Below are 22,501 nucleotides of genomic sequence, written 5' to 3' on the forward strand. Positions count from 1 at the left end.
AATTTTTATCCCTGTCTCCTCCTAACAGTTAATTTTACTACATACTAGTACATGTATTTACCCTGGAATTCAGAATGAAAAGTGCTCAAATTTAATGTACTATACACTAAAGGGTGCCTGGGTGGCTCAGCTGATTAAACGTCTGACTTCAGCTCAGGTCATGATCTCATGATTCGTGGGTTCGAGCCCACACAGGGCTTGGTGCTGTCAATGCAGAGCTCCCTTTGGATCCTCTGTCCCCCTCTCTCACTGCCTTTCCTGTGTGCTCTCTCGCTCTCTCTCAAAAATAATGTATTATACACTAATACTCCTAATTCACATTCTCTACTTAGAATCTGATCTTTCATAAATTCATGAATAAGTATGTGTGTTACCACAGGGTGGCATTGCCTACTAGCCAAGAGTTCAATTTCAGCAGGATTATCATCTTTGTATAGAAGTATTTACGTTATTACTCTGTGTTCTATTTTATAAGAATGATTTTTTTTGGAAATGTTGATACTAGTGATAATACAACTGAGCCAGAGCTGGCAATCATTCAGGATATCAAACACAGCAAACTCTACCTTCAAATTTTGGTCAGTAACTATGAAATAAAGAAAAAAAAAAACCCACACATCCCATCCTCTTTCCTCCTCGCTCAGAGACAACCACTACCCTTTCTGCACAGGCCAGTACTGTCTAATACGACAGCCACTGCCACAAGTGACTACTGACCCTTTGAAATGGTGCTGACTCAAATTAAGAAGTCCTCTAAGTATAAAATACACATTGGATTTTGAAAACTTAGTATAAAAAAAGGGTAAAATTCTCACTAAATTTTTATATTGATTACATGTTGAAATAATATTTTGGATATAATGTGCTAGAGATTAAAATTAATTTCACCTGTTTCTACTCTTTTATTAATTTCTAGTATTCACTAGGAAATTTATTTTAAAAATTATTTTTGTTTTATTTATTTCTGAGAGCGAGCGAGCGAGCATGAGCAGGGGAGGGTCAGAGAGAGAGGGAGATACAGAATCTGAAATAGGCTCCAGGCTCTGAGCTAGCTGTCAGCACAAAAGCCCAACGCGGGGCTTGAACCTACGAACCATGACATCATGACCTGAGCTGAAGTCAGACGCTTAACCAACTGAGCCACCCAGGCACCCCTTCACTAGGAAATGTAAAATCACATGTGTGAGTTCACATTTTTTTTTCCTGAGAGAGAGAGAGGGTGAGAGAGAGCGTGCACTGGGAAAAGGGGCAGGGGAGAGAAAGAGAATCTTAAGCAGGCTCCATTTTGGCTCCCAACTTTGGGATCATGACCTGACCTAAAATCAAGAGTCAGATGTTCAACTGACTGAGCCATCCAGGTGCTCCTCACATTATATTTCTACTGGACAGGAATGGTACTGAGATTTTCATGGGCCCACAGCGTTGCTGATGAGTTAAGAGTCTGTACAAGACTCCTTTATCAAGAGGAAACTAGTGTTTAAGAAAGTAAGACATCAAAGTCAACATCATACTATCTCCTATTCAACTCCTTGCAAAACTCTAAGCTAGTTGTTCAACATTAAAATCAATTTCTGTTTGCTAAATTCAGATGAACTGAGGGAACTAAAAAGTCAGATATATACATTATTAAGGCTTTAAATGACCAGATATCAATCTTTCTGGAAGGATCTGTAAGAAGTATTAATAGTAGTTTTGGAAATAAGAGACGAAATGATTAGTGAACAAATGGTGAGACTTTAGCTTTTTAACTTCATACTGTTCTGTACTGTTTAAAATTTATTTTTATAATGATTATGTATTGATTTTTAATAAAAATATTAGGAATTATATCATTTTTAAGCTTGCTGAGCATTAGATGTCCTCCCCACATACATATTTACAGTTTTGTACATTCAACTTTCACACACATTTTAAAACTTATTTGGTACAAAAGTAGGAAAATATCTATATATGTATCCTGAAAAATCTGGCTTAACATGAAATGGACACAGAAAAAGCAAACATGAAATGGACACATCAGTTTTCTGCTGATGGCATTTCTCCAACAGAAGTGGTATACATCCTGAAAAAAAAAAAATGAGAGGAAATATAATTGGAAGAAGGTATAAAGAAGGTGGCAAACAATCAATATCCCTCTTAGGGCTGCAACTTTTCCTACCTTTTGTGACCAACCAATAAGCAAAATTTCACTATAGAGCAGCTCCAAATTAGTTGATTAAATGATATTGTGTCTGGGATTTATTTCAAAACAATGGGAGGAGAAGTGATGAAGGAATGGATGAAATAAGATTGGCCATGGATGGAAAACTATAAAGTGGAATGATATTTCCATTACTTTGATATATCTTAGAAATTTTCCATTATACGAAATAGTGATAAATAGAAATAATGATAATAAGAAAGAAAAAAACATTCTTCTGCTGGCTGTGTAGAGAGCAAGAGCAGGAAAAGGGGACGAGTCAGGAATCTATCTTAGTAGCAGTGGTGAAATGGTGGCAATGCAGTCAGTGTGCAGGGATTGGAGAGCTGGTGAAACAGAAGGACTCGTTGGGGTAACTGGAAGGGTGTGTAGCAGTGGTGGAGAAAGACAAGTATCAAGGATGACTGAGGTCTACCCTACCAGGAAGAAATATCACTTTTTTGTTTTTCAAGCAATTTTGAGGCTATTTGGAAATTTTTAACAGAATTTAAGATAGCCTAATGGGAACTTCTTTCGAGGAGTCCTTATTGGGGGTGAGATTTCACCATTGTTTTATTTATTTTTAATTTTATTTTTAAGTAATCTTTACACCCAACATGAGGCTCGAACTCACAACCCCAAGACCTACAGCCACATGTCTGACCGACTGAGCCAGCCAGGTACCCCTCACCATTATTTTAAATGCAACAATTTGTGTTAATTATAAACATTGTAACTTTATCTGATGAATCATTCATTCTTTTCAAATTACTGCCTGCTTGAGAAAAGAATTTCTTTTTAGCCAGTCTCTAAGAGCCACAATTGATTTTAAATACAAAGTGGTTTCATCTACAAATGCCCTTCACAAGAAAACCATTAAAATCTGAGATAACGTTGGGAGTTGATCCTGGCACTCACTAAAGAATCTGTCAGCAGGTTATAGAGTCTGACCTGACACAGCCCTTCAACATTAATCAGATTTCTCCCAGAATAGAGTGTAACCTTTCAAGCACCTGTTTGCTTTTCTATGGAGGAAAAAAATCCTAGGCCAAAAACTCCATTGGTGAAATCTCTTTAGGGCAAGAGATTCAAAAAGCCTATAAACTGTTCAATAAAGCTGTGGGAAAAAAGGCCTTAGTATACATGAATAATTTACTCACAAAGAACAAGTTATGTAATAGGAAGAGTCATATTTGGGATTAGAATCAGGCTAAAACCAGAATAACCTACCACATGTACATTTGAAACCTAGTTTAATTCATATTAGGCAATTATTTCTACAAGGAAATAAGTATTTCCTCTCATGCACAAGCAAAAGCTTCCATCCACAAAGGAAGAACACCTTTTAAACAGTGGAATTAATCCAGATATAAAGAGAAATTTCATTCAGAATACATTTCAAAGGTAAAGAAAACAACTATTAAAGGAGAGATTGCTTCAGATCCCAAAGATATGAAATGGCAAATAAGAACATACCTAAGAGCAAATGGAGGCCACAATAAATACTAGAAACAAGGTTGAGGGAGACATATCCTGCCTATGAGAAAGCAGCTCCCCTTCTTGTGGGCAGGAACTACTCACTCACACAGGGGCTAGACAAACAGCTCCCATAAATGCTGCTATAGGAGGGTCAAGAGCAAATGGTTAATGCTCATGGGGTCCTGTGTGAATGGAGCAAGACTTTTCTTAGAACATAACATTCAGATTAGGCTCTGGAAGTTAAGTTACTTCCACAAACAAAGGGGAGTAAAAACAGGACAAGAATGGTAGACAATGAGGTGTGGCTGGGGTTTGGATGAGTGCTGAGAAGTTGAAAAATACAGGGCAGGAGCTGAAGTTGCGGGCTCAAAATTGTGATCCAAGGACTTTAAATTTGATGCTATAGACTTACGCTGATATGGGAGCTATTAGACACATGTGGCTATTGAGTCTGAAATGTGGCTAGTCTGAATTGAAATATGATTCCAAAAATACAGCACAAAAAAATTGTAAAATTTTACACAAGTATATAATCTATTTATACTGAATAGATTGAAATGTTTTAGATATTGTGGATTAAATAAAATATATTAATTGAAATTAACTGCATCTGTTTCATTTTACTCTTTTAAATGTGGCTACTAGAAAATTTAAGATTACATACGTAGTTTACAGTATATAGCACTACTACAAACAATAAAAAGTCATCAAGGTTTCTGGGTAGAAGTGATATAAACCAATCTATATTTTAGAAAAATAATCCTGATAGCAGTGGAGAGAACGGTTGGGAAGAGGTTGGAGGTCAGGCATCACCTGTAAGATTTTAGGTTAGAGGTAACAAGAAAAATAGAATACTCACTGGAAATACAAAGGAATGAATACAGAAAGACACTTGGACTCGATATCAATATATTTTATGTCAACAGGTTTCTGGATTTCAGGAATGAGTATTGATTAGATGACTCCCCAGTTGGGAAAGGGGTGGAAATGCCTTTAGAAAATACTGAATTCCGTTTTGGGTATGCTGAGTTCTGGGCATCAGGAGGACATTTTTAAGGAAATGTTATGTATGAAGTCAAGAACTATAAGTCTGCAGCTGGGGAGGTAGTCAGAGCCAGATCTTTGACAAAGATTGGGAATTAACACCATTAGGGGTAGATGAGATGCTCAGGGAGAACACAGAAAGTAGTAAGTTCAAGGAGTTAAGACCTTAGGAATGAGAATTCCTGGCCAAACAGCTCATTTGTGAATTGCATCTTACTCCAGGCATCAAATTACAATCGCAGATATAATAACTGATTAAGTTTTTTTTATAACTTACCAAAGTTTAAGGAAATAATCCATTTTAGCAAAATAATATAATTTTTTTAGAGGTGAAAAGAGGTGAAGCTGAAAAGGCAGGACTGAGTTAATGACTGGGAATGTTTGAATGCCAACACAGAGTTTACACTGAATATAGAAGCTCTTTCCTTTAATTCACTATAATCATCTTATGTCTCCATTAATAACGTTCTGTCAGCATACATCTAGCTTAAGTGTTTCCTTTGACCCCCAAATCCAATTAAAACCATTATTAGATTAAGATAATGGTTACATATCTGAAATAGTCAAACAAAAGGCCGAGAGGAGACTAGAGAACACAGAAAACTCACTTAGGTGTACTATTTACATGGAAATGTCAGTTTTGTAAAGTGGGAGACAATCAACCAGAAAATATTTGTGACAATTCCAATCTTTCACATAATAATTTGGTAAGTTTCCCATAGACTATTTTTCTGAAGTGAAGAGTTAAGAGAAAAGCAGAAAGGATAATTCTGGTGTGTTTCCCATCATTTAAGTATATCTTTTTATAAAAAGAAAATTCTAGGGGCGCCTGGGTACCTCAGTCGGTTGTGTCCAACTTCGCCTTAAGTCATGATCTCACGGTTTGTGAGTTTGAGCCCAACATCAGGCTCCACACTGACATTTCAGAGCCTGGAGCCTGCTTCAGATTTTGTGTCTCCCTTCTCTCTGCACCTCCCCTGCCCGTGATCTGTCTCTCTCTCAAAAATAAGTGAACATTAATAATAATAATAAACTTAAAAAGAAATAAAAATAAAATTCTTAAATAGCCAATTTTCATTTTTTATTAACACATTTTTGTCTTTTCCTTAGTTTAATCAAATAAAAACAAAATTTTTCTGTACTTAAAAAAAATCATTTAGCTTTTCATTAAACTTAAAATTTTACTTAATAGCATTGTTCTAGGCCAAAAGTTGAAGGAGAAAAGATTTGATAAGCTGAAATTGTGGAAGTTTAAAAACTCTATCTTTCCAATTACTTACCGTCACCTACCTGCAAAAGGCTCAACTTGAAAAAGACTCTGAACTAAGCCAACATTAGCCTGTGTCTCTCTAGTATGGTCCATTATCAGCCATAAGCATGAGGGTGCCATTCTTCTTTTTTTTTTTTTTTTTTTGAGGGTGCCATTCTTCTTAAGCCCTTCCTACTACACTCATCTTCAGACTGACATGCTATTAGTTATAAAGCAAACATTTTCCAGAAGAAAGTGATGCCTAGAGAATAAATACTAAATTTCAATTTTAACATAAGTATCAGTGAAAAAAGATTTAACAATTTTATCTAAAAATAGACTCTGGCAGAATTTCAAATATTATCTAGTACCCAAAGGTAATAATAGCTTTATTCTTTGCATCTTTGGTGATCTCGAGGTATTTTACATTGAGCCGCACATTCTAGTGAAGCAAGACAGTTCTACAGGGATTGTTTTTCCATCAGTGAAACACATCTCCTATCTACTAGGATGGGTACTTGATAGTGAATTGAAACTCCAGAAGAGAAACTGAGTAAGATTCTGGCTAGATCACAAGAATAGAACGAGGAGGGATCAGGATATCTGGTTTTACACTGTCTGCAGCAAGTATTCATCTAATGAAGCCCTGGCTAGGCAGTACTTATTGCAGTGCTACAGCCAGCTTCTCTTCAGATGAAAAGGTTCTTTTTCAAATACTATCATCTAGTGTTCTCAGAGCTAACCTTAGTTGTCTAGAGATATCACAACATGAAGCATTATAACTAAAGAAAAATGAGATCAGAGTATAAACTCAATTTCTATCAAATAGAATAGATCATATTTGTATCAACATTGCTGAAGCCTCAACTATTTGGGCATTAAGAACACTCCCCTGTGATTCAGGACTGTGAAATGTTGTATCTGCAAATAATTATCCCAAAGGGAACAAAAAGCAGGATTACTGGAAAAAAAAAAATTCAACAGTTGAGTTACTCAGAAAAGTACAATTTACTTTGACTAATAGTCCTTTCAGTTCTCTAGAGGTGAAATTATATAGATTATGATGCTCTTCCTGCTTTAACAAGCAAGTGATGTATTTCCTTTGCAAAAAGTTTATTTCCCCAAAGCAACCACTCTGCATTAATCACAGTGAAACCTGCTTCTTCTGATTCTCCAGAGAACAAATCTACGTCAAGAACTCAAGATCTCTAAGCAGAACAGCAAACTCAAAGCTAAGGCCATGAAGCTAAAAAGAACGGAAAGGCAGAAAGGTTCAACCCTGTGGTAAAATGCGTGAAAGTAAGCAAAACTCAAATTCTGCTAAAGAAAGGGAACTGCCTGAGGCACTTAAACAAGGATTCAAAGCAGAATGGTCCATTTTAGGTTTTAGAATTCTAAACAATATAGCTATTCCTTTCTAGCTTAGTAAACACAAAATTACTTCGTGATTAATAAAATTAAAATGTACACACACATACATACACACACACACATACACACTCACCCCTACTGCTCAGAATACTTCATTATCTAGAGATGGTAATTTCCAGACTATTCTGCTGCTTTGCCTTAAAAAAGTAGTGAAAAATGCTAAAAGGATTAGGAGATGATACTGTGAAGGCAAAATAAAATAAATTAAAATTAAAATGTTCTTCCTCTAACTTTAGCTCTTCTGTTTAAACACCAAGCACTTAATGTGGAATGTTTGGCTCAGTGTGGTTTGGGGAATTTGGGTATCTTATAGACTTGGGTATGAATCACTACCTCTTCATCAAACTGAAGAGTTGAAGGTGAAGTCACAGAAAAGGTCACTTCACTCCTTTCTGAGCTGCAACAGTATCTTTCTCAAATGCTAAATGCTGTTAGCAGTGCTTTCTGAACAGAAGGAAGCAACAGGCAAATCATGGGGCTCACATTTATTGTAAACTATGAACAGGATGGGCAGGCCCCTTAGTATGTTATAGAATTAAGGGCTTCTACTAAAGCCAAGACTTCTATTTCTAAATAGTAGAAAATGTTATACAACACCTAATGATTTAATCTTTAAATACGAAAACAACAGCAATTAAAGTCTAGTTATCTGATGTGTGCCTACCTGTATCGGCCCTTCAGGCTAAAAAAGAATTTTTCCTTTTGTTTGTAATTTATAAGATTAGATCTAGAATTCTGGTCTTAAAGGTTAACATATTTATGACAATTAAGCTATATATCCTTGACCTAACCCCAAAGAAGATACTATTTACTTCCCTTCTTTCCTCACCCATCTATAAAAATAAGAGCTGGCCTTTACTAAAATACCACCCTCTGGGAGAGGTCAAGAGTCACATGTAGCCCTGGCACAAACACTCTTTTTTTTTAAAAAATGAGAACATAATTCCTCTGAATAAGCCTGCCAAGTGGAGAACTGTTCCTTAATTTCTAAACACTAATTAAATTTTTTCCTACATACTGTTTCATCAAGTAATGATCTTTGGGCAGTAGGACCAATAATTGTTTTTTCTTCTTTCCATTTTCCACGATATTCCCACTTTTCAGTAATGAGTATATATGTTACCTTTATGGGAGGGATTACAAAACCTATATAAATCCAGTTAGAACTACATTTTACACTTACATTCAATATTGAGTTATTCAACACAGTTTACTGAACATTTTCTATATGCATGACACTGTAGTGAAAGGGAGCTAAAGAGATTTACATATAATAAAAGATTTCCTGCCTACGGAGCTTAAAATCTAGTGGTAGTAATTGTGGCAGGGAAGAAAGGTTTGGAAAGGTGTATGATAAATGGCTCTAACAAAATAAATATGCAGCCATAAAAACTAAACCAAAGAAGATCAGATTACATCTAGCTGAAGGAATCAGGAAAGTATTCATAGAAAAGAGAAGTGCCTGATCTGGGCCTTGAAGGATGTAAACATGAGTCATGGGGGAGGAGGTTGACAAGAGAGGCAATATGGGCAGTTCCTTAAGATTCTGACTAATATGGATAAGGTACAGTAATAAAGGGGAGGGTAGAACTCAAGAGCTGAGAAATCTGACCTCCAGGTAAATGCCTATTACATTCTTGCCAGGAACCTCTGACCAGCAATCAGCCCAAACAATACACTGCAGGAGTTCAGGCATAAAGGAGGTGCCTAGAAGGAAAGGGCTGGCCTGAAACCACCAAAGTCCTCGTGGCTCACTGAACTAGTTCAACTGAGGCCTTTACTTGCTTTAATGAAGGGGCTTTGCTCAACTACTAGCCTAGGAATAGCTAATATCAAAGTAGTATTCAGACTCAGCAAAGATCACCTTAGTAAACCACAAAGTTTTTAATGACCATTTCTGACTTGAAAAGCAGTGTATACACATTAGCCAAGGGCATATAGGATTTCGAGTCAGATCTGGGTTCAAACTGCAGCTCCAGGACCAGGGTAATGTGTATCCAATGGTGTCTCTTGGATAGCTCTCTGAGCCTCAGCATCTTCACCTGTAAATGGGTATAATATCATGGATATCACAGGCTGATAGGAGGAACAGGAAAAATGTGTTAAAGAGTGCCTACCACAATGCTCAGCTCACAGTGGACATGCAGTAAGAGAGAGTTATGCCTCTCTTTGAGACCAGATAACAGCATATAGAACAATCTATATCAAGCAATCTCTGATCAGTATTTATAGTCTACAAACACTGTTCTGTGGTCACAACCAAAAGACAATTACTACTCACAGGTAATAGATAAAAGGTGAATGGAGTCCATTCAGCTTTTCCCATCACACATCCACCACCATTCAATATCTCATTAAACATTTAACAGGCACTAAGGAACAAACATATATGTCTCTAAAATACACACAAGGAAAAACAGATCCACCCACACTTTGAAGAAATTAGTTTTCCTTTTTCAGAAGTGACTCTGAAATAACCTCGGTTAACAAAAATCTCTTAAGTGCCTGCTGTCTCCTACGTGTGAGGGGTCAGATTTAGAGATTTCTTATTTTAAATGGAAAATCTTATATAACAACTGGTGATACAAAGGTCACTACAATAATCACAGCAGCTCTATCCCGACTTTTTTTTGTCTCCTTTCTCTATCTATTGTGACTCCCCTTCAGGGTGGAGTCTCTTTCACACTGTTAACCAACCATCTTTTTCTTTTTCTTAATTTTAAAAATTTTTTAAATATAGTTTATTGTCAAGTTGGTTTCCATATAACACTCAGTGTTCATCCCAACAAGTGCCCTCCTCCATGCCCATCACCCATTTTCCCCTCTCCTCCACTCCCCATCAACCCTCAGTTTGTTCAGTTTGTTCTCAGTATTTAAGAGTCTCTTGTAGTTTGCCTCCCTCCCTCTCCTTAACTATTTTTCCCCTTCCCCTCCCCTACGGTCCTCTCTTAAGTTTCTCCTGTTCCACATATGAGTGAAAACATATGGTATCTGTCTTGCAAATGACATATCAGATAAAGGACTAGTATCCAAAATCTGTAAGGAACTCACCAAACTCCACAACTGAAAAACAAATAATCCAGTGAAGAAACGGGCAGAAGACATGAACAGACACTTCTCCAAAGAGGACATCCAGATGGCCAACAGACACATGAAACAACACTCAGCGTCACTCATCATCAGGGAAACACAAATCAAAACCACACTGAGATACCACCTCATGCTGGTCAGAGTAGCTAAAATGAACAAATCAGGAGACTATAGATGCTGGTGAGGATGTGAAGAAATGGGGACCTTCTTACATTGTTGGGGGGAATGTAAACTGGTGCAGCCACTCTGGAAAAGTGTGGAGGTGCCTCAAAAAATTAATAAAACTCCCCTATGACCCAGCAACAGCACTGCTAGGAATTTACCCATGGGATACAGGGGTGCTGATGCATAGGGGCACATGTACTTCAATGTTCATAGCAGCACTTTCAACAATAGCCAAACCATGGAAAGAGCCTAAAGGTCCATCAACTGAAGAATGGATTAAGAAGATGTGGTTTATATATACAACGGAATACTACATGGTAATGAGAAAGAATGAAATCCGGCCATTTGGAGCAACGTGGATGGAACTCGAGGGTATTATGCTAAGTGAAATGTGTCAGGCAGAGAAAGACCAACCATCTTTTTCATCTCTGGGTGCCGGCCTAGTAGCTGGCATAACAGCTTTCAATTCTTGCTGCACACTGACATTACCTGTGGAACCCAAGCCCCACTTCCTGAGTCAGTATGCCCATTGTGGCCCTGTATGACCCCCAAAATGCACAGGTGATTCTAATGAGAATTACTGCTAGAGCACTCAGAAACTCAGGGCCAGCTTGATTTAAACATTCTATGAGCCAGATGATTCCACCTCTGAAATGCCTCTCCCACCAAGCAATTACCTGTATCCCATTCCCAAATTTGATCATCCTTCTCTTGACTTTCCTACTGGCAGCCCAACCCGCCCACACTTGTAGGCTCGAAACCTTAAGGAAGCTTCCAGATGCAAAACCTCAAAATCAACGTCAATTCCTCTTTTCTCTTTCATCCTCTTTGTACAATTATCACTAAGTCCTATTGATTCTATGCCTGCAATGTGTCTGAAGCCCAACTACTTTCCACTGCCCTAGTTAAAGCCTTTTCTAGCTCAGATTATTTCAGTAGCTTCTTAACTGGTCTTTTGCTTCCTGTTCTTCCATTACACTCTCTGTATCATTTTCTTTTCTTTCTTTTTCACTTTTTACAAGCTTACTATGTCCATGTTATTCTTCTAGTCAAATACCTTCCATGTATATACACGTTTTTACTTGTACATATAAAAACATTCTCTAGAAGGATACACAAGAAATGGATAACATTAGTTCCTTCTGAGAGAGGAACTTTGCAGCTAGAAGACAAGAGTGACAGAGACTTTTTACTCTGCACCTTTTAAGATTTAGAGTATCTTTTGACTTTTGTACCGTTTGAATGTGGTGCCTCTTCAAAAATAACCAAACCAAACTCAAAACAAAAGTAAAAACATTTTCTACAGCTTCCTAACAACAACAAAAATGAAACACCCAATTACTTAACAAGGCAATTGTGACCTTCAACAGTCTGGTCTCAATTCTCAACCACTCTCCCAAACCCACCCAGCCAGCCCCAATCACTCTTTAGCCACAAAACAGCTGTAGTTCCGAGAATCTCCAGTGTCTCTGCTGAACCCTCAATCTGGAGAGCTTAACCATTTTTTTCACTTGCCTCAATTTATTGAAAAACCCATCTCTCTACGAAACTTCCGGGCTGAAGTTTGTTTTGTTCTTGGTCTTCTGCACCAGGGCAACAACCTGTAAACAATGAATTCGGTTGACTGCACTGAAAAATTAGAACACCAAAACTCTGGTATACAAACTTTCATCTGAGAACTCCAAAAAGAGAATGTACCCAGTATTTGATCATAGAGTTGCGCAAAGTGCTGTGCCCTGGGTTGGAGCCAGCTACTTACAGGATGCTCCTCTCATAGACTGCCATAAGACAGTTTGATGGGAAGAATCCTGAAAGGGAGTCAGGAAAGAACACCACTCCCACCTTTCTTTGCCACTAACCTGCTGTAGGACACTGACTAAATCACTTCTCTAAGCTTTACTTTTCTTATCTTTGAAGTAAGGGACAGGAAAGACAAATTCTCTTCAGTTCCTTTTTCTAAGATCTAACATTCTGGGATTCTAAATCACACTGAAAGAAAAGGGAACACGATTAGAAACTATAAGATAAAGGTTAACATACAGCTATGCTTTCTTTTTCACATACAACATTACATTTATTGCACGAGCTAGTTTTGAAGCAAAGGCTCCATTTTAACCTTCCCAAATTTTCCTTTCTCCTTATTACATCATCACATGTATGTTTTCAGAGAAGTTTCAATACTGGTTCAGAGGATAAGAATACTGCCCCATGTCCTTTTACATTAGTTTTAACCACCTAAAATGTTGGAAATAGTTTTCTTCTTTAAGCCTAACAAAAGTCTAACTAAGCCTAACAAAAAGTCAAGCCAACCATTTTTCAATTTGAAATTCTGATAAAAGAATAAAAGAGGGCTATTGATTAGTATTAATTTACTTCACTGAATTAATCTGATCTGTAAAGAAATTAATTTGTATATGTGGAATGTATTCACAAAACACACTTTGTTATCCAAAGACCACTGACTGCTCAGTGAATTTAGTGTACATGAAAAAGAAAAGCAATAAGATCAAATTTGCTGCTCAAGAACTAAGAGAAGCAAATTTTTAAAAACAGTGTATGCATGAGACATCTTTGTTTAGGCTTCCTCATTTCACAGAACCATTAATGACCATATTACCAATCCGTGGTCGACTTACAGCCATGAAGTATTCTAGCTCTTATGCAAGTAGTTCACCTCTATTTTCTTATCCCAAACTGCTATCCAAACACTGATGTGAAAACAGAAGCACTTTTTGTTTGCTTCATTCAGTACAGCTAATCTTTTTCATCGACATCAAATGACAGCATGGACGAATTCTGATAAATCAAAAAACTTGCTGGATGACAGCATCCTTGAAAGATCAAAATGTACAGTCATAGTGACACAGAGACTCACAAAAAGAAATTCCCTTTCTTTTCAAATAGTCTGTTAATGAGTAAAAGAAAATCGGTACAAAAATGTGTTAGAATTGGCCTGAGTCAAAATTGTACTGGGTCTTTCAACAGAAAGCACTCTTTGTAGTAAGTCACTTTTGTAGTCTCTGGCAAAGTTTTTGCAGTCATTTTGTAGTCTGTGGGATTCATACCAACAATTCAATCAATTCTAGAACTATTCACCCAACTTATTCACCCAAAAACAACTATTTAAGAATGTAATACATTTATAAATTGTTAGTTAAATGTGATAGACTCAAGATCAATAATAAGCTTACTAATGGGAGCAATTTCATAACAACTAGAAAAGGATAAATTACTACAACCTTTTTAGAGGGACCTGTGCTAATATTCCTATCAGAGGCCTTACAAATGTTCATAGCCTTTGACACAAGAACTCTTCAAGGAATTTATTCTAAAGAAATATTCAGGGGCGCCTGAGTGGCTCAGTAGGTTGAGCATCCGACTTCGGCTCAGGTCATCATCTCATGGTTTGTGGGTTCGAGTTCCACGTCAGGCTCTGTGCTGAATGCTTGCTCAGAGCCTGGAGCCTGTTTCAGATTCTGTGTCTTCTTCTCTCTCTGCCCCTCCCCAGTTTACTCTCTGTCTCACTCTGTCTCTCAAAAATAAAAAAAAATGTAAAAAAAAAATTTTTTTAAAGAAATATTCAGATACAGATATTCATTCACTCTAATGTTACTCAAAACAGAAAACTGGCAACTGGGGCATCTGGCTGGCTCAGTCAGTAGGGCATACGATTTTTGACCTTGGGGTTGTTAGTTCAAGCCCCACTATGGGTGTAGAGATTACTTAAATAAATAAAACTTAATAAAGAAATAAAATCTTTTTAAAAATGAAACAAAATCAGCAATAATCTAAATAACTAAAAATAGAGAACTGGTTAAATGAATTATGAACTATGCACACAGTAAAACATGATGCAATTACACATGGAAATGTGCTCAATTTACATTACAAAAAATAACATTACCATTAACTCAATTTTATTTAATAATATATATATTATTGTAAATACACAAAAACTAGAGGAAAACATACTGATTACAGATGAGTTATGAGGTACAGGTGTTTTATACTGTGCTTTTCTGAACATGGGTTACTTTTTTAAGCACAAAACAAAAGCATTTTTATTTAAAAGCATACGATATGCAAGCAGGAAACTTAGGCCCAAGTCCCAGCTATGATACTAGCTGTTAACAACCTTATTGAGGAGTCAACTTCACAGATGAGGAAACAGATGCAGATTAAATGGAGATAAAAACAGCTATTCAGAGTTAAAAGATTAAATAATGTTAAACACAAAAACGTAACGTAAAATCTTAAAGCACTACCTATAAAGCATGATAAGATGAATCATATACTGTGTCAAAATACTGAATAAATGCTTAGGAAAAAGAGTGAAGTACTTTCACTCTTCAAGGAAAAGCTTTGCACCTGTCCCCTATCCCAATACATCCAAAATCCTGTTTGGGATCTTATTCAAAAGAACAGAACATCTTTTCTTCTTCAAAATTTTAAACTAAATTGAAAGAGCTGTACCACTTGTCAACTGAAATTTAAATGATTAAGTATGTTATCAGCCCAATGCCCTCTGCAGTGAGTCAGCTTTTGCAAAAAGTCTTGATTTATGATGCAAATCTGTAAATTGTGTATATTGCTTAATAATAGGAAACAAATGATTTAGCTCTCAAGGAGACAGAAAACTACCTGATTTTAAAAAATATTTGACAACTCCCAACCAAGATAGATCACTAAATTTTATTACTAATGACAAAAATTAGGATCCAGGGCACACTTCCTAAAATGAGACCAAAAGTTAACACTAATTGTGAAAGGAAAACTCACAAGGCACACTGTTTTTCAGCTAACTAGAACTTCTGGTTTGAAAAGTCTAATTTCTTTTTTTCTTTTTACTAAAAAAATGTTTATTTACTTATTTTTGAGAGAACATGAGCAGGGGAGTTGTAGAGAGAGAGGGATACAGAGAATCTGAAGCAGGCTCTGCGCTTTCAGGGCAGAGCCCAAGGTGGGGCTAGAACCCACAAAGTGTGAGATCATGACCTGAGCCGAAGTCAGACAGATGCTTAACCAGGAGTCCCTAAAAAGTCAAATTTCTTTAAAAAGAAAATACTGTTAACTTACTTTCCTAAAGCATTTTCCTGAAAATTCTGAACCTAAAGTCCCAAGTGAGGCCTCTCTAAAAGGGAAGGGGACCTACGTAAAATGCATTTGACATTCAGCCTGAACTTGACATCAGCATTTACTCAAAGGACATGGTTGTAGGTCAAATACTGTGGCCTGGATATAATGCTTTGTGAGTCACACATGAGTACAAACTCCATTTGGATACTGTTGCAACTATTCAGGTTATGTATTGCCCAGTTTCATAAAGCAGTGCTAAAGTTCAGGGAACAGCCTCCTGGGATCCAGCCCCTTCTCCTCCACCCTCCAAAAAAATTCCCCACCACAACCAGCTAACATATGCATCTTACCTTCTGCTACAATTTAAAACCTTTAAAAAATATTTTTTTCTAAAAAGTATCAATAGTCATGTTTTCAAAATTCAGTTACTTGCTCTATAAAAAAGATTCATCCAGAATCCTTTATAAACATTAACACATTGAGAGAGAAGCTGAAAGTTAGAAAAATTTTAAACTAAGCTTGAGAAATCTCTAGGTTAAAGACTGAACAAAGGAAAAGTAGTTCTGACAGTGTAACAAATAAGGAAATGACTTTAAAATAATGTGCCTTATAAGAACCTCATGAAAAGTACAATATATCTGTATAGCAAAATGAGAAAAATATCAGGGAGCAAGGGTTTAAAGAACAAATAGCAAAATTCCTCTACCCAGCAACTGTAATCTTATTTAATACACAATGAAAGACCACTCAGAAAAATCAGAAAGCAACTAGTCAAATGCATGGCTTTTTGTTTTCTTTCTTTCCTTTTTTGGTCAGTGACTTCACAAGCCCTACTGTTTCTATGGGTCCTAGAAGGCTCTTTTACTAAACCCACAACTCTCATATATCCTTAATATTCCACAATTTTCTCTTGAAAGCACATGGCTTATGAAATCAGACATATTTAAAGTACTGATTAATCTTAGAACTTACATTTGATTGTTACCTTTTAAAAAATATTTTCCCTTGGATAAAGTAATTATAAGTATGTAAAAATAATTATATAAAAAACAACTATATTCCTCATAAAGTTATAGTTACAATAAGACCCAGCCATTCCATTTATAGATATATACCCAATATATGGGTATATATACCCATATATATATTGGGAGAATGAAAAACATATGTTCACACAAAAGCCTGTATATGAATGTGTCACAATAGCACTATTCACAACAGCTAATAAGTGGAAACAATCCAATGTCCACTAATAGATGAATGGATAAAATGTGGTATATCCATACAATGGAATATTATTCAGCCATTAAAAGGAATGAAGCACTGATACAAACTACAATGTGGGCAGACTTTGAAAATATACTAAGTGAAAAAAGTTAGATATAAAAAAAACACATTTTGTATGATTCCATTTATATAAAATGTCCAGAATAGGCAAATCTATTGTAAGAATCTACTTTCTGTTGCCAGGGGTTGAGGGAGGGGAGACCGGGAGTGACTGCTAATGCATAGGGGGTTTCTTTAGTGGGGACGAACATGTAACTAGTCAGTGGTGGCGGCTGCACAATCTTGTGAATCTACTAAATACTGAATTTAGTACTAAATGTACTAAAATTTTTAAAGTTTTATTTATTTTTGAGAGAGACAGAGACAGCGTGAGCAGAGGAGGGGCAGAGAGAGAGAGAGAGAGAGAGAGAAGAGAATCCCAAGCCGGCTCTGAGCTGCCAGCACAGAGCCCAATGTGAGGCTCAAAACTACAAAACCGTGAGATCATGACCTGAGCTGAAACCAAGAGTGGGATGCTCAACTGACTGAGCCACTCAGGTGCCCCCATGAATTTTCTTAATATAAAAGGTAAATGTTATGGCAGATGAATTCTATATCTCAGTTTTTAAAAATTCAACCAAGGTTATGTCTGCTGTTAAGATGTAGATCAGGCTAAAATTTGACTTTCAGGGGCGCCTGGGTGACTCAGTCGGTTAAGCGTCCGACTTCAGTTCAGGTCATGATCTCACAGTTCCTGGGTTTGAGCCCCGTGTCGGGCTCTGTGCTGACAGCTAGCTCAGAACCTGGAGCCTGTTTCGGATTCTGTGTCTCCGTCTCTCTCTGACCCTCCCCTACTCATGCAGTCTGTCTCTCTCTCAGAAATAAATAAAACATTAAAAAAGAATAAAATTTGACTTTCAGAACATTATGACTATATAATAATAAGACTATTTTTCTGATACAGCTTAAAATTCAGCTGAGAGAAGTTTCAAAAAGGACTTCTTCAAAGGCTTAAATTAGCATACATACATGCTCTCCCAGGGTGACTATGCTATTAAAAGGATAACTCACTGTTCGGTACAGAGGTTCAAATAAATACATTAAAATTATCATGACTGCTAGGAAACATAAAATTCTACCTGGCATACTCATTTCCTAAATCAATTTTTAATCTTTATATTGTTCACGTAATCCTTACACCTTAAAGACAACTACCTTTAAGACTGGCATTACTCACGAAAACACTTCAGAAACCCTGACCACAATCAAAATCATATCCAAAGGCTAGAATATGAAATTGTTTTCATTTCTCTTCAAGGTTTCAACTTAAATCAAGTTTAAATAAACACCCTGTAGTTTTATAAGAATTACATTACAACTCAATATTCGGAGGTCAGCTTTTAGATGGCAGAGACCATGCTGCCATTTGTAAACTGGTTTCAGTAACTGTGGTTTAGTACGCAGAGGAGTTTTTGTTACATTTTAATTATGAGTCATAGTATGAATACAGAAGTTGTAAATATACACACACACCCTTAAGCAGAAAAGCATTAGAAGGACAAACAGTACCTGAAGACAGACTGGTTTTGAATTCGCCTGTCTTATCTAGAAAACTTAACTAGCGATGCAACGGAAAGAGGACAGGAATGGGGAGACTGGGTGCTAGTCCTGGGTCTGCTATTAACTAGTGGAGTAACCTTAGCAAAATCATTTGCCCCTCTGCAGGCATCCATCTTCTCACTGGTCTCCAAGGTTTTAAAGTCTTACAACTCTCAACAGTCTTGGATTCTATTGTTAAGTAGCTTAGGGCTGTGGGAGGCCCAGCAATTACACACTAGGCAGCTCTCATATTTTTGTGTACTTAGGCATCCATGCCATATAGAGTATTGAAAGAACTCAGGATTAGCCACAAGGAAGAAGAAAAAAGAAAAGTGCACACACAGCCCCTGCTGGTATTGGTTTACTCCTGTTGGACCTAATAAAGAGAAAGTACCTTTGCCAATTTTCCAAGGGATAGGAGTGGTTCCTGTGTCTCACCACACCCACCATAGTTGGTTTTTCCTAAAAGAAATCCAGTGGGGACTCTACAAAATGTTGTAGAGCACCAGGTACTTTTTAGTCATTGCATGACTAATAGAACAGATCAATTCTAAATTAAAGAGATACAACAGCTTTCTCTTTCACAAAAAGAAACAAACAGCTTTCATTCCAAGCAGTCTAGGGGCTCTAAATGACCACAGTGAGTTGCACATATATTTAGCAACAGTGTCAACCCAAAGAAAATGAATTATCTGTAGAACTAGAAGGTTTGAAGCACTGAGGTTCAACACATTATTCAACAGTCTTTTAATGGATTTCAGTTTAGAACTCCAACTTCTAGAGAAAAAGCACTATTAAAGATGTGCTGAGATGCTTCACCTCTTTCACAGCAAGAGAGAATCAGACCTGCCTGTGATGGGATAGTGTCAATAAAAGAGAAGTAACCATCACACAGAGTGGAAGCCAAAGATCAAATGAGGCCAACTCAGAAGTTGTATCAGGTGGCTTCCAAGATGGCTTTCTGGAAGAGCTCCTCCAAAACAGGACAGTCCAAGAGAACCTGTCTTCTCTGATCTGCACACCAAACACATACACTCTCTCTCTCTCTCTCTCTCTTAAAATGGCTCTTTGTCAAATATGGCCAAAGACCACCCCTTGGTGACATAAACAACACACGTCTGGTTATGCCTGGCAGCCTCTCTTTTGAAGGGGGTACAGAACTGCAGTTCCTAATCTGGTCCGCGTGCGTGCACCTCTAAGTGGTACACAGAGGGACTTCATGGGGTCAGTAAAGTCCCTGAATGCCTATGCAAAATTTTGTCTCCAAGCACATTTTTCTGGAGAGAGCACCCTTGGGCAGTCAAAAATCCTGAGGCTGTGAACCAAGGATAGTTAAGAACCACTGCTTTAGCGCCACATACAAAACAAAAGAAATATATTGAAGGTATCCGTGTGAAAAAGATGGGAATTGATGCCCGTTATTTCGTGTGCAAAATAGCAAAGGGTGCTGTCTATTCAAAACAAAAAGAAAATATGATCCAGTGGTCAGAAGTCCCTAAGGGTCAGATAGTCCACTCTCTTCATCCTCTAATTTAGATGAGGAACATGAGCTGAGAGGCTCTCGCCCAAAACCACAGATCACAGAGCCAGGCTGGCAAAGCTCAGCACCAAATCAGGCAGGGATTCTGCCAAGATGGTAGGGTTGTATTTTTCAAAATGGGTTTGAGCAAAATTCCCCTATCCTTAGAAATACCCCACTTCATTAAGAAAGTAGCCTTCAAAAAATTTTAAATCAAGCTTAAGTTTTGGCTCGTTAAAATGACCCCAAATCGTCAATCAAATTGCAAATATTTCACAAAAGCCAGTACGTAGATTTATAAGGGGGAACCTTAGTGGCTCGTTATCACCTATCCTGTTGCATCCATGAGTGCAATTTGAAAAAGCAGCACAGGTCACAAGCTCATTAAAGAAAGCTTCTAAATGTAATGGGAAAAGACAGCTCCTGACACCCTTTAAAAAAGATAAGGAGTCAGGGTCAAGTCGACTTCAAAGTGGAGCTTGTAGATCTCCTTCACTAAGGAATCCTCTCCCACCCTCTAAAATTAACATCAAAAGTGTTGTCTAAACACTAGTGATTTTTTTTTCTACCCGGGGAATGGGGTCATTCATAAATTAAAACGAGAACAACCTTTCCACACCATGCTCACAAACACTAGGTGTAGTAGAAACAAAGATAATAGGCAGTTATTCTGAGAACAAATTAAAAAATAATTATTGTCATAAAAAGTTACAGGACCATTTGTTCCAGTGCCATACTTTGCCTTGGCATATGAAATTTAAAGTAATCAAAAACTCGATCTCACCTGGGAAGTGAAACCCAAGTGACATTTGAACCCAAATTCAATGACAGCATGCCCTTCACTTTCAAAGGAAGTGCTTTACTCATTAAAGGAGATTCAATGGCACATGATCCTACAGCATACACTTCGTCTCCAAAGACGTACGTTATGACAAACTTTATGATTGCTTGTGAATTATATTTAGCCCTTTCTAGAAGTTCTCACGCTAGTCTCCCATACCCAAAAGTGTAACTGGACTAGGCCTTCGGAAGCACCTGTGGCCTGAAAAAGCTTGAACCAATTTCTCAAGCCTTTCTTGGCTGCAGTTTGAAGAAGGTTCGACCATTCTATTTTGGGTCAAGGAGACTCTCTTCCACCCCAAGTGACCTCAGGCGGGCAAGATCAGTTTGGGAGAATGCACTGCGAGTGTGTTTTCACCAGGCCAGCGCCACCGCCTGCGAGACTGCGAAAAGGATGGAGATCTGGTCACCATCGAGGCGGTGAAAGAATGCGGCTGGGCTGTCTGGGGCTCGCGACAGTCCGCTCTGGATCCCGCAGCCTATGGACAGGCTGTGGCGTCAGGAGTACGCGAAGAATCAGAGATCTCCCGGGCACGCAGAGGGAGGAGGCGGGGAGGGAACAAGAGCGACGTTAGGAGTCTGCAGGTGTCTCCCGGGCAGCTAAGTGACTAACAGTGCGGTTCTGGGCTCGGACAAACTGGTCACAGCTCGGGCTGGGTGACCTTGAGCACAGAGCTCAACCGCTCTGCGGCTCAGTTTCCTAATCTCTAAAATGGGGGGTTGTTCCAATGGAAAACGCACCTCGGAGCGCTTGGCACGGCGCCTGGCACATAGTAAGCGCTCCCTCCCTACAGCTACTACTGGCTCTCGGGCTCCTCTCACCGCCGGGAGGAACTGGGGAAAGCCCCGAGCAGGGGAGTCCCCAGGAGGCGGATCCGGGGCTGGAGCGGGGGTACCCGGGCCGGGGACTCACCGAGCACGTCTGCTGAGCGGTGCCGGGCCACGAAGCAAGCGTCGTCCCCGTAGCACGCGCCCTTCTTGAGAAGGCCCTTACGGAAGTCTTTGCCGAAGCCGCAGCCGGCCGTCACCAGCCCGTAGTCGCCGCCGCCGCCGCCACCGGCCCTGGGGTCGGTCTGCGAAAGGCCGCCGAGGACGGCGCGGGCCACCAGCCGCCCGTACGAGAGGACCGAGAACATCGCCGCCGCCGCCCCCCCGAGGAGGCGGGGGGCCCGGGGAGCAGGAGGACGCGGAGGCCCGGAGCCGGCTCTCTCTTCAGCCGCAGCAGCGCCGCCGCCGGGGCGCTCCTCAGGGCGGCGCACAGCCGCCGCCGCCGCCCCTCCCCCACNGCTGCAGCCGCCATCTTCCGCTCCACTAGCGTGTTCCGGGCCGCGCCGGCAGCACCGCCCCCTCCGTTGGCCACGCCTATGGCTCCGCCCACGATTCGCGGCTCGGGCCCAAACCACGCCCCCTCGGGCTCCGTGCCTCAGGCGGCCTTCGGGGTCGAGAGTGCGCAGAGGATGTGGACGCACTGTCTCCTGGGAGTTGTAGTCCATGTTTATTACCTCACTGCCTACCATCCAGGACGTAGGAGAATTCCCCAGATGCGGAACCTAAATTCATTTAC

General features: G+C 38.9%; 1 protein-coding gene across 1 annotated transcript in view; it reads right to left on the reverse strand.

The window, feature by feature from the left end:
• Positions 1 to 22,216, reverse strand: part of PPTC7 (protein phosphatase targeting COQ7) — a 38,147-nt gene extending 15,931 nt beyond the window's left edge. Inside the window, exon 1 of the mRNA XM_077747975.1 lies at positions 21,851 to 22,216. Within this exon, the coding sequence (XP_077604101.1) occupies positions 21,851 to 22,073 (223 nt within the window). The 5' untranslated portion in view covers positions 22,074 to 22,216. The remainder of the gene's footprint in view (positions 1 to 21,850) is intronic.
• Positions 22,217 to 22,501: the final 285 nt, after the last annotated feature.

Source organism: Crocuta crocuta, unplaced genomic scaffold, assembly GCF_008692635.1.
Source record: "Crocuta crocuta isolate KB4526 unplaced genomic scaffold, BGI_CrCroc_1.0 scaffold29, whole genome shotgun sequence".
Taxonomy (NCBI): domain Eukaryota; kingdom Metazoa; phylum Chordata; class Mammalia; order Carnivora; family Hyaenidae; genus Crocuta; species Crocuta crocuta.